Source organism: Oncorhynchus keta, chromosome 37 (assembly GCF_023373465.1).
Source record: "Oncorhynchus keta strain PuntledgeMale-10-30-2019 chromosome 37, Oket_V2, whole genome shotgun sequence".
Lineage (NCBI taxonomy): Eukaryota > Metazoa > Chordata > Actinopteri > Salmoniformes > Salmonidae > Oncorhynchus > Oncorhynchus keta.
The window spans coordinates 10,589,947-10,601,972 of record NC_068457.1 but is presented as its reverse complement, the minus strand read 5'-3'; the positions used below and the strand labels follow the sequence as shown (position 1 = coordinate 10,601,972).

At 45.0% G+C, this 12,026-nt stretch overlaps 1 protein-coding gene across 1 annotated transcript in view; it reads right to left on the bottom strand.

Moving 5' to 3' along the window:
- LOC118369981 (aryl hydrocarbon receptor-like) overlaps window positions 1-12,026 on the bottom strand; it is an 81,995-nt gene continuing 69,969 nt past the window's right edge. The window contains exons 5-13 of the mRNA XM_052499103.1: window positions 10,872-10,995; window positions 10,415-10,560; window positions 9,948-10,150; window positions 8,161-8,270; window positions 7,801-7,942; window positions 7,081-7,306; window positions 6,648-6,877; window positions 2,624-4,157; window positions 1-2,188 (exon numbers count right to left, since the gene is read on the bottom strand). Coding sequence (XP_052355063.1) covers window positions 2,081-2,188; window positions 2,624-4,157; window positions 6,648-6,877; window positions 7,081-7,306; window positions 7,801-7,942; window positions 8,161-8,270; window positions 9,948-10,150; window positions 10,415-10,560; window positions 10,872-10,995 — 2,823 coding nt within the window. The 3' untranslated portion in view covers window positions 1-2,080. The remainder of the gene's footprint in view (window positions 2,189-2,623; window positions 4,158-6,647; window positions 6,878-7,080; window positions 7,307-7,800; window positions 7,943-8,160; window positions 8,271-9,947; window positions 10,151-10,414; window positions 10,561-10,871; window positions 10,996-12,026) is intronic.

Sequence of the window (12,026 nt, the reverse complement as noted above, 5' to 3'; positions counted from 1 at the left end):
TCAAGTCATTAAACCTCTTTAATGTGGAGATGAAATATAACAATTGAGGCGTAAGCGCCATGGCTGACACATTGTTAGAGGCAGAAAAACAACAAAAGCCACAAGGTGTATATTTATAAATACTGTTCTGAGGAAACAGGTCAAAAAGGGTTTTTACAGGCATGAACTGTTCTGTGTGCAGAAAACACATGTATAAAATAGTGTACAATAATAGATGTGAATCTCATGAAGGCCAGATTACTTAAAAATACAAATGAAAAATAGTATGTACACATTAAAATTATACTGCATATAGAAAGGCGACCTTGGCCTCAGTGCAGTAGTTATAGTGCCTACATTGTGCAGAAGCATACAGACAAGAATACTGAATACTATACTTTCAATATGGACACTTACGGTGTTCATTGTAGGTTCTGTATTTTTGTACGATTTCTGAAAGCACCCGATCCCCCTAGAATACATTTAATAATCCACATTGAATTGGATCATTGATCATTCTGAAACTGTAGCTGCCAATACTGTATTACTTCCCTGTAGAACTGTAGGGCAATAAAATAATTCATCAAAGAAAGTAAAGTGAAAGATATTCCCACATTGGCATAGGAGAGCATATCAACAATGCAGTTTGAACAGTGGCTCTACTTTTTCTTTTCAAATTGACTGGTGATTATATGCTTTTCCATGATTGGTTCATCGGTTTTCCTTCTGCATATTTATGCAAATGAGGCACTTCAACTATCTGATGCATTTCGGCATGAATACTTTACCAAGGCACCGCCCCTTCTTGGGTGTTTTCTATCAATAGAAGAACAATAGAAGCAAATAAAACTGCAGGTGCACAGGAATCCCACTGGGCACAGACATCAATTCAATGTTTATTCCAAGTTGGTTCAACATCATTTCATTGAAATGATGTGGAAACAACGTTTAATCAACCAGTGTGTGCCCAGTGGGACACTTCACAAAATAACAGAAAAGACTAAACTGGCTCAATTACATATTTATTGTTTTGGTTAAATGCTTATAAAAATACAAAATATATTTTTTTTTCAAAAAACAAAACAAAGCTGAGTAAATAAATGTATTTTTGTTGTTGATGTCATTCCATTCTGATTAGCATATCTTGTTGTAATAATAGGATATATCACAATGGAGCATGGTTTGTGATGCAAGAACATGTGGCAAGTCTCAAAAGTCATCACATGGGAAAGAGTTTTTACATTTTCATTCAGGTCATTGGAGTATTATGATTGCTGGGGAATAGTTTTTTTTATTACTCCGTATCAAAATAAGCAGTTGATACAGTTTAAACTGTATATCATCTATACATACATATTGTCCATAATATCGTATGCCAACATATTTAGCATTTTCCAAATGCAAATGCTCTTCTTTTTGCCCGTATGGTTATACTGTAGTCAATTTACCAGGCATCGACTATCTCACCTTTCCTTTTGGAATTTGGCTAGATCCTATATGTTCAAATGCATTTAGGGATTTAAAAATCCCAGGAATCTAATTCATCGTGTTATCTCTTTTTCCCTATTACTTCTTACGTCATCATCTTTCGCCTGTCCTTTCCAAAATCATCTGGCAATTATTTAACATCAGAGGCACAATTCAAAACAACCAATAAATATATTCTCTTTCCTCCACATCGACCAGACTGTATGTCCAAAATGGCACTCTATTCCCTACATAGTGCACTACTTTCGACCAGGGCATGCCCACCCAAGGAGAAAGCAAGTCAAGGAGGAGCTCGTGACAGTCACTGGAACTTCTGTCTTCTGTCTGGTTGCAGAAGAAAAATAAGCCACACGACCCTCTGGCCCAAACGCCTTGTATCTTGCATCCAAACATACGATTTGAGACGCATAGAAGAGAAATGAAGGAAGCCATCTTGGCCAGTCTCCTTGGTGAAGTAAGGCATGGTGGTGGTAGAATCCCCAAAGGCACCTGGCTGTGTGAGTCTGTATGTGTCCGTGTATCTGTTTGTTTAGCAAAGAGGGCTACTCATCAGTATCTCAACAAATTCCATTCAGCCGCGGAAAAGGCGGTTTCTTCCTCCTTGTAAAACCTTCTAGAAGTCGCAACAGTTGTTTTGATTGTTCTCTGAGAAGTATGTGGTTCCGTTGGGCAGGGGCGGGAACTGGAACGATATGTTTTCCTCCATTGGACAGTTTGTGACCTGGATGGTGAATAATGGACCAAGTTAGCCACAACAGATCAGAAAGACAAGGGGATGATGTAATGCATGCAACCCACCGCAAACTGTGCTTGTTTGAGTGCTTTTAAAATCCTCATTATACCCTTCTCAAAGAAACCAACGACAATGGACAAAACAAATCTTCAAATGTGTGTTTAAGTACATACAACAGAGTAATTAGCTCTAAATGCTTCAATGTATGTCAAATATGAAACGGAAAACCTTCTTCCCAAAGGTCCCTTCGTGGCTCGTAATAACTGTCCTACTCGTAAAACCCTAAATACTGGTGCAATTAGAAACGCTGTAATCTGGTTGTAATAATGAAACAAGTCTCGGCCTTGAAAAATAGCTATTTTTACCTCATTGGGACAATCTGTTAAAATAAAGGTTACATTAAAATACTGGTGCCTGTATTACCTGTGTCTGCCCGTTGCAGTTGAGGTACTGCTGCTGGACCAGCAGGCTGTCTGGTGTGAGTCCCCCAGGGGTTAGACCAGGCCCCACCTGACAGGACAGAGGGCTGATGTTGGTGTCACCCTGTAGGATTGCAGAGGACCCCACGATGGGCCCGCTGGAGTTCCTCTGGAAGTAGCAGGAGGCCTGGGAGGGACTCTGGTCGTGGAGGGGGGCTGTGGCCCTATGACAGGAGGATGGGACCAGGGAACCAAGGGCCGTGTTGGGGTTTAAACACACCCCGTTGACAGGAACCAAGGGGGGGTTGGTGCTGCTGAACATGCAGCTGTTGGAAGAGACGAGAGGAGGGGTGACTTGAGCAGAGGTCTTTTGAGGCCTGTACTGGCCTGATATTGTTTGAGCCCTGTTGTAGTTCTGGGCCTGAGAGTTCTGCTGTGGCTGGGCCTCGAGCCCAGGGATAGGGAGCTGGGGAGCAATTTGGAAGTCAGACACCTGGTTGTTATAAAAGCTGCCCGTGACATTGTGTTGGTGTCCATTTTGTTGGTGTAACATCGTGGGAAGCATTTGCTGCTGCTGCTGTTTCTGGGTCTGCAGGGAAAAGTGTCCTTGTAGGCAGCTAGCCGGGTTGGGATCTAGATTAACATCTTTTGGTTGATTTGAACATTTCTGGGCAAAGGTTTCCAACAAGGTGTTGGCCACCATGTTGGTATTGGGCATGGAGGAGAGCAAGGGAATCCACATGGTTTCCTGACCGGGCACGGCAAAGGGATCTGATTGGCTTATGGAGCGCTGGTCCTGGAATCTCATTGGCTGATCATTCATGCCCCACCCCAGCAGCTGGTTCTGGATTGGCAGACCCATAGGAGCAGAGCTCCGATTGGCAAGGCCTGACTGCATCTGTTGTCTCAGGGAATAAGACTCCAGCCCGTTACCAGGGCTGGACAGGATCTGAGAGGCCTGGAGGCCTTGCTGGTTACCTTTGGCTTGGTTCTGCCGCACCTGGGCACAGGAGCCAGCCAGGGCAGGGTTAAAGGCCAGAGGGTTAGCGTTGCTCTGCAGGCCCAGGTTCTCTCCCAGGGATTGGGCAAATGTGTTCCTGGAGGAAGCCTGCTGGAGTGTGGGGCTGTTCAATCCCATCTGAGAGCCCATGTGTGTCAGCTTCATCATGCCCCGAACGTTACTCACTGTTTCAGCCGCACTCAAGTCTCCCATCCCAAGCAGCTGGTTCTGCTGGGGATCAACCCCCCAGTTGAAGCCCTTTCCTCCAGGCATCATGGTATTCCCCTGCAGGTTGACATTTTTAAGGCACTCTGGTACCTCCAGGAGAGGGTTGTTGACACTGACGGACCCCAGCAGTGAGCCCAGATGCTCGGGCATCTTGAGTCCTCCGTTCTCCTTGAAGAGATGTTCCTCCACATATGACAGGATGTCATGGTTGAGGAGGTCATCAAGGTCCTCGGACATCTCACAGTTGCTGGAGCTCATCTTCAGCAGAGTGTTCTCCCAGTCCTTCAGCTCTGTGGGGTCCACATCCAGGCTGCAACAAGATAAGATCAGATCAGATAAGGTCCACTTCCAGGCTGCAATCACATCAAATACAACTTTATTTGTATAGCACATTTCATTCGCGCTAGAGTATAGCAATACAATACAATGCGACTCACATAATTTTGTTTAAATAGATACAATCAATCATAGAAAATAGATGGTAAAATTCCATGAACAAAAATTGAAAGTATTTTTGTGGTAGTACAAGAAGTTTAAACATTTTAATTAAGTGAGGCGGTGAAATACACTGCTCAAAAAATAAAGGGAACACTAAACAACACAATGTAACTCCAAGTCAATCACACTTCTGTGAAATCAAACTGTCCACTTAGGAAGCAACACTGATTGACAATAAATTTCACATGCTGTTGTGCAAATGGAATAGACAACAGGTGGAAATTATAGGCCTAATCACTCTAGTGGTAGCATGAGACGGAGTCTACAACCCACACAAGTGGCTCAGGTAGTGCAGCTCATCCAGGATGGCACATCAATGTGAGCTGTGGCAAGAAGATTTGCTGTGTCTGTCAGCGTAATGTCCAGAGCATGGAGGCGCTACCAGGAGACAGGCCAGTACATCAGGAGACGTGGAAGAGGCCGTAGGAGGGCAACAACCCAGCAGCAGGACCGCTACCTCTGCCTTTGTGCAAGGAGGAGCAGGAGGAGCACTGCCAGAGCCCTGCAAAATTACCTCCAGCAGGCCACAAATGTGCATGTGTCTGCTCAAACGGTCAGAAACAGACTCCATGAGGGTGGTATGAGGGCCAGACGTCCACAGGTGGGGGTTGTGCTTACAGCCCAACACCGTGCAGGACGTTTGGCATTTGCTAGAGAACACCAAGATTGGCAAATTCGCCACTGGCGCTCTGTGCTCTTCACAGATGAAAGCAGGTTTACACTGAGCACATGTGACAGACGTGACATAGTCTGGAGACGCCGTGGAGAACGTTCTGCTACCTGCAACATCCTCCAGCATGAACGGTTTGGCGGTGGGTCAGTCATGGTGTGGGGTGGCATTTTTTGGGTGCCGCACAGCCCTCCATGTGCTCGCCAGAGGTAGCCTGACTGCCATTAAGTACCGAGATGAGATCCTCAGACCCCTTGTGAGTCCATATGCTGGTGTGGTTGGCCCTGGGTTCCTTCTAATGCAAGACAATGCTAAACCTCATGTGGCTGGAGTGTGTCAGCAGTTCCTGCAAGAGGAAGGGATTGATGCTATGGACTGGCCCGCCCGTTCCCCAGACCTGAATCCAATTGAGCACATCTGGGACATCATGTCTCGCTCCATCCACCAACGCCACGTTGCACCAAAGACTGTCCAGGAATTGGCAGATGCTTTAGTCCAGGTCTGGGAGGAGATCCCTCAGGAGACCATCCGCCACCTCATCAGGAGCATGCCCAGGCATTGTAGGGAGGTCATACAGGCACGTGGAGGCCACACACACTATCAAGCCTCATTTTGACTTGTTTTAAGGACATTACATCAAAGTTGGATCAGCCTGTAGTGTGGTTTTCCACTTTAATTTTGAGTGTGACTCCAAATCCAGACCTCCATGGGTTGATAAATTTGATATCCATTGATAATTGTTTTGTGATTTTGTTGTCAGCACATTCAACTATGTAAAGAAAAAAGTATTTAATAAGAATATTTCATTCATTCAGATCTAGGATGTGTTATTTTAGTGTTCCCTTTATTTTTTTGAGCAGTGTATATTCAAAGTTCAATTTATTAAAATATCTGGTCTGATTACTTTGATAGACTATGTCAACCTCATTACTTTGGAATGTGGGGCAGTTAGATCACATATTTAATCACAAATAATTGCACTAAGACTACTACACTTTTACTCATAAGGAATTAGAAATGTTTCAGGTTATCATTTGGGGAGAGAAATATAATGGACATTTGTGGACAAAACTTACTCAACCTTAAAAAATTGTTTAGTCTTCAACTACCACAACATATTTTCATCACTAACAAACTTCTAAACTTCTTCCACTAGATGCATCATCATATGTAAATAGTTTATGATTAGTGAATGCTGTAACGCAGTTATTCTGCGAACAAATTCACAAATTTGTGGCGCTATGCAGAAGTTGACTCCCTCCGGGCACATGTTGCTAGGCAACCCCTGCACTTGCCTGGGCAGGCCTACTCCCTCCATGGCTAAAGCCAGCTTGAGAAACGTGCTAACAAACGTTTGTGCTGTGCAACTCAATAAATACTGCACTCTAAGTGCAGTAAGATTTAGATGCACTATTGTAAAGTGGCTGTTCCACTGGATGTCATAAGGTGAATGCACCAATTTGTAAGTCGCTCTGGATAAGAGCGTCTGCTAAATGACTTAAATGTAAATGTAAATGTAAAATAGTGTTGCTAGACAAAGCAACTTTACTTTCACCTTTCAATTTTAGAATCTACTTTTGTTTTTTAAATTCATTTCTATTATTTATTCTACAGTAGAAGTAGTAGTCAAACCTGGAACACAGGCTGTTGTCCCCGATGATTTGCTGCAGTGTTTCCATCAGGTCCTGGACAGTGGACTCCTCCCTGATGCCCGCGTCCGGCCTGGGCATAGTGTGGTGTTGGGACTGCCAGGAATCACCAGGCACGTTGGCCATTGCGTGGCTGTTGCTGAAGGCCTGGTCTTCCCAGGAGCACAGCTCCTGAGGGTTGGGGGGCTCGCTGGAGGTCTCGCTGGGGCTGGTCTGCATGGATGAATGATTGAATTAATAAAATACTTTTCGTCTCAAGTCATCTTTAGTGACCCATCCTTACGGGGCTATTTGAGACATTGTCTGTGTCCAAAATGGCAACCTATTCCCTACATAGTACACTAGAGACCTATTGGCCCTAGTCAAAATTAGTGCATAATATAGGGAATATGGTAAAACATAGTAAATTGCTGTACCTGCATGTAGATGGCCTGGTCCTGCTTCAGCATGGAGCCCAGCAGGGAGTCGGGGTCCAGGGCCATTTCTTCGGCCATCTTCCTGATCTTAGGGCCCTTGCTCTGGGTTGGAACGTCAGTTATGTCCAGAGAGGGGCCCACCTCGTAGAGAACAGCTTCCCCAGTAGCGAAGTTAAAAGGCAGCTGGAGTCTCCGCTGGCGAAGCTGCTCCTCACCCTCATTATTTCTTGAGGAATAAAAAGGAGTATTAGAATAAAATTGAGTAGTATAGTACAGTAGAGGACAGTAGAGTACGGTAGAGTAGAGTACGGCAGAGTACAGTAGAGTACGGTAGAGTACAGTAGAGTACGGTAGAGTAGAGTACGGTAGAGTACAGTAGAGTACGGTAGAGTAGAGTACGGTAGAGTACAGTAGAGTACGGTAGAGCACGGTAGAGTACGGTAGAGTATAGTAGAGTACGGTAGAGTAGAGTACGGTAGAGTACAGTAGAGTACGGTAGAGTACGGTAGAGTACAGTAGAGTACGGTAGAGTAGAGTACGGTAGAGTACAGTAGAGTACGGTAGAGTAGAGTTCGGTAGAGTACAGTAGAGTACGGTAGAGTAGAATACGGTAGAGTATGGTAGAGTAGAGTATAGAGTTCAGTAGAGTACAGTAGAGTACGGTAGAGTACAGCGCAGAGTAATCTTGGATTGGATTGTCCAGATGATGACTCTACTCACGATAACGGTCTCTGTCTGACCATGATGAAGTCGGGCCTCCCTCCCTTGTAGATCAGTCTGGCGTTAGCCTGAACCCAGACCCACACACCATTCTTGGCCAGAAGCCTAAACACAGTCAGACCACTCTCACCTGTCTTTATCACTAAGGAGGGAAACAGACGCAAGGAAACTGTCAAAAACAGGGTCGGGTACAGCAAATACAGAGAACTCATTTGTTTTTGTTCATTTCATTCATTCATTGTTTAATCCATTTGTTGCTTCAGTTATTCATTCATTCATCCGTTCAATCATTTGTTAGTTAATTCAAACATTCAAAGAAGAAAGTTGTAATATTGATTTGGAAACGTGACAACGACTTACTTCTGACATGGTTGTCGGCACAGTACATCATGTCAGCAGCGTGGATGAACTGGTATCCAGAGCCTCTCATACACAACTCCAGCTCCGTGTAACCCAGAACCACCTTCCCTCTGGCACACAATAACACACAGGGGGAATAACATTAGGAACCCTTGCTAATTATTCAGTTTTTTCTGATCTCTACAGTTTGTGGTTACAATTCATAGTAATGTTCATGAATAAGTCATTACAAATGCTTATAAATCATTTAGAAATTAATATAAATGTTATAACACACACAAAGGAATAACGTTATCTATAACATTACATTACATGGCCAAAAGTGTGTGGTCACCTGCTCGTCAAACATCTCATTCCAAAATCATGGGCATTAATATGGAGTTGGTCCCCCCTTTGCTGCTATAACAGCCTCCACTCTTATGGGAAGCCTTTCCACTAGATCTTGGAACATTGCTGTGTGGACTTGCTTCCAAGTAGCCTAGTGGTCAGAGCGTGGTTAGAGCACTCTAACCACTAGGCAGGTAGACTTGGGCCAATAACCGAAAGGTTGCTGGATCGAATCCCAGAGCTGACAAGGTAAAAATCTGTTGTTCTGGTCCTGAACAAGGCAGTTAACCCAGTGTTCCCTGGTAGGCCATCATTGTAAAAAATAATTTGTTCTTAACTGACTTGCCTAGTTAAATAAAGGTTTAAAATACATTTACAATTCAGCCACAAGAGCATGAGTGAGGTCGGGCAGTGATATTGGCTGATTAGGCAGATTCATCCGTCGGACTGCCAGATGGTGAAGCGTGATCGATCACCACTGCTCCAGAGTCCAATTGTGGCAAGCTTAGGCTTGTGTACGGCTGCTCGGCCATGAAAACCCACTTAATGAAGCTCCTGATGAACAGCTATTGTGCTGACGTTGCTTCCAGAGGCAGTTTAGAACTCGGTAGTGAGTGTTGCAACCGAGAACAATTATTATTGTTATTTTAAAAAATGTACCCCCTTTTCGTGGTATCCAATTGTTTAGTAGTTACTATCTTGTCTCATCGCTACAACTCCTGTACGGGCTCGGGAGAGACGAAGGTCGAAAGCCATGCGTCCTCCGAAACACAACCCAGCCAAGCCGCACTGCTTCTTAACACAGCGCGCATCCAAACCAGAAGCCAGCCGCACCAATGTGTCGGAGAAAACACCATGCCCCTATCGACCTGGTCAGCGTGCACTGTGCCCGGCCCGCCACAGGAGTCATTAGTGCGCGATGAGTCAAGGATCTCCCTACCGGCCAAACCCTCCCTAACCCGGACGCATCGTGCGTCGCCCCATGGACCTCCCGGTCGCAGCCGGCTGCGACAGAGCATGGGCTCGAACCCAGAGCCTGGGCTCGAACCCAGAGTCTCTGGTGGCACTAGTGCCCTAGACCACTGCGCCACTCGGGAGGCCCCCTGAGAACAATTTCTGTGCGGTACGCGCTTCAGCACTAGGCGGTCCCGTTCTGTGAGTTTGTGTGACCTACCACTTCACGGCTGATCCGTTGTTGCTCCTAGACGTTTCCACTTCACAATAACAGCACTTACAGTTGACTGGGGCAGAAATTTGACGAACTAACTTGCTGAAAGTCACTGAGCTCTTCAGTACGGGCCATTCTACTGCCAATGTTTGTCTATGGAGATTGCATGGCTGTGTGCTCGATTGTATACACTTTTCAGCAACAAGTGTATACAATAGCTGAATCCACTAATTTGAAGGGATGTGCACATACTGTAGTGTACTTTAATAATAACAGTAGATGGGAGTGTTACCGTGTATCAACATTCGTGGGGGTGAAATCCAGCTTGTGTTTGGTCTGGAATATAAGTGTCTTGGTCCTGATCTCCAGGATAGAGGGGGTCTGGATGGGGGTAGCCACCACAAACAGGGCCAGCTGGGGGTGGTCTATGGTACCATCATCTGACATCTTGTTCTGGCCATGGAGGTACTTCAGACGCCCATTGAAGTTCAGGGCCTGGTGTTGAAGACACAGCGAAATGAGGAGGAAAGGTAAGGGACTTCTCTGTGTGATCACATGAGGATAAACAGAGATCCTAAATACAACTACACTGAGGTAAGTTTTATATATATATTGTATTGTTTTTGTTTTGCGTATATTGTCTCATTCTGTGGATGCAAAAGTCGTATTTTAACCACTACTACTAAATTACTAATACAAAGTTAATATGTGGACGTTAGGCCTCTAGTTGTGTGTGGTTGGACTGTTAGTTTACTGTACCAGGAAGCCAGAGGAGTTGTCCAGGAGACAGCGGAAGCGACAGATGAAGCTCCTCTCCAGGAAGGAAGAGTTCTCAGGAGGAATGTGCTGCGGGTCGTAGCTCACTATGTTGCTGGTGATGTCACTGCTGTTGTTAGGCTGCAGGCCTACAGTACACACAGTTACGGTACATAGTATATTTATATATCTTTAATATTTTAGTCATTTATTAGGCACCCTTATCCAGACCAACTTACAAGAGCAATTAGGTTTAAGTGCCTTGCTCAAGGGCACATTTTTCACGAAGTTGGCTCTGGGATTCAAACCAGTGACCTTTCCGTGACTTGCCCAATGCTCTTTACAGCTAGGCTGCCTGTCCTCCATGGAATGAGTTCGACACCCCTGGCTTAGGCAGTAGAAAACCAGGGTGTGAGTACTAACATAGCAGACTGGAGTACTAACATAGTGCATTACTCACTCTCTGTTGTCCCTTGCTCTGCATCAAACTGGTTGGGGTTAAGGGCGAAGTGGAGCTGACGTCTGAACAAGGCCCTGTCGTCCGTGTGGATCAACTCAAACACACTCTGGTGAACCACATCTGACTGTGGGAGACAGGACAAAGTGGGAGACAAGAGTGTAAAAGACAATACACAGTACAGTACAGACGAGAGAGGAATATATGACGTGCATGAGATTCAGTCATTTCCAAATGTCTCCTGGGAATATGAACTAACAGGTGCTGCCCTCTAGTGGTTTGGCAGCCCTAATACGCCACTGTCTGCTCCATTCAATGTTTTGTGGGAAGGGGGAAGGAGTGGGATGGGTTGTGCATCTCTCATTAAAGAGCAAAGCTCACTAGGGTGCAGAGGCACAAACAACCCCCATATTCCACTCTCTGTGAGTGTGTGTGCATACACAGGGTAGCCCAGTGGTTAGAGCATTGGACTAGTAACCGAAAGGTTGCAAGTTCAAACCCCCGAGCTGACAAGTTACAAATCTGTTGTTCTGCCCCTGAACAGGCAGTTAACCCACTGTTCCTAGGCTGTCATTGAAAATAAGAATTTGTTCTTAATTGACTTGCCTAGTTAAATAAAGGTAAAAATAAAAAAAATACCTGTGTGTTGTTGTTTGGAGCATGACTAATCAACATATTCATTAGAATACACCTGCATTGCTTGCTGTTTGGGGTTTTAGGCTGGGTTTCTGTACAGCACTTTGACATATCAGCTGATGTAAGAAGGGCTTTATAAATACATTTGATTTGATTAGAGCCTCTCTCCTGCAGTGTGACGTCTGTCTTTAGGCAAGTGACTCAGCCATGCACCATGTGTATGTGTATGTGTGTGTGTGTGTGCACTGTAAGCAGGGGTGAATGTAGATTTAATTTCTTCCCCGTACGGGACGTCCTATGTGCACACGCTTATGGGCCTAATCATAGAATTTTCCCGGGACGCCGTACTGGACCGCTTTACGTTCACCCCTGGCTGTAAGTGTGTGTGTACTGTAAGTATGTGTGTGTACTGTAAGTATGTGTGTGTACTGTATGTGTTTGTGTGTGTGTGTGTGTGTACTGTAAGTGTGTGTATGGGCCAATGACCCGGGCTCATGCATCGTGTTGCAGAGGGCAAGCAGT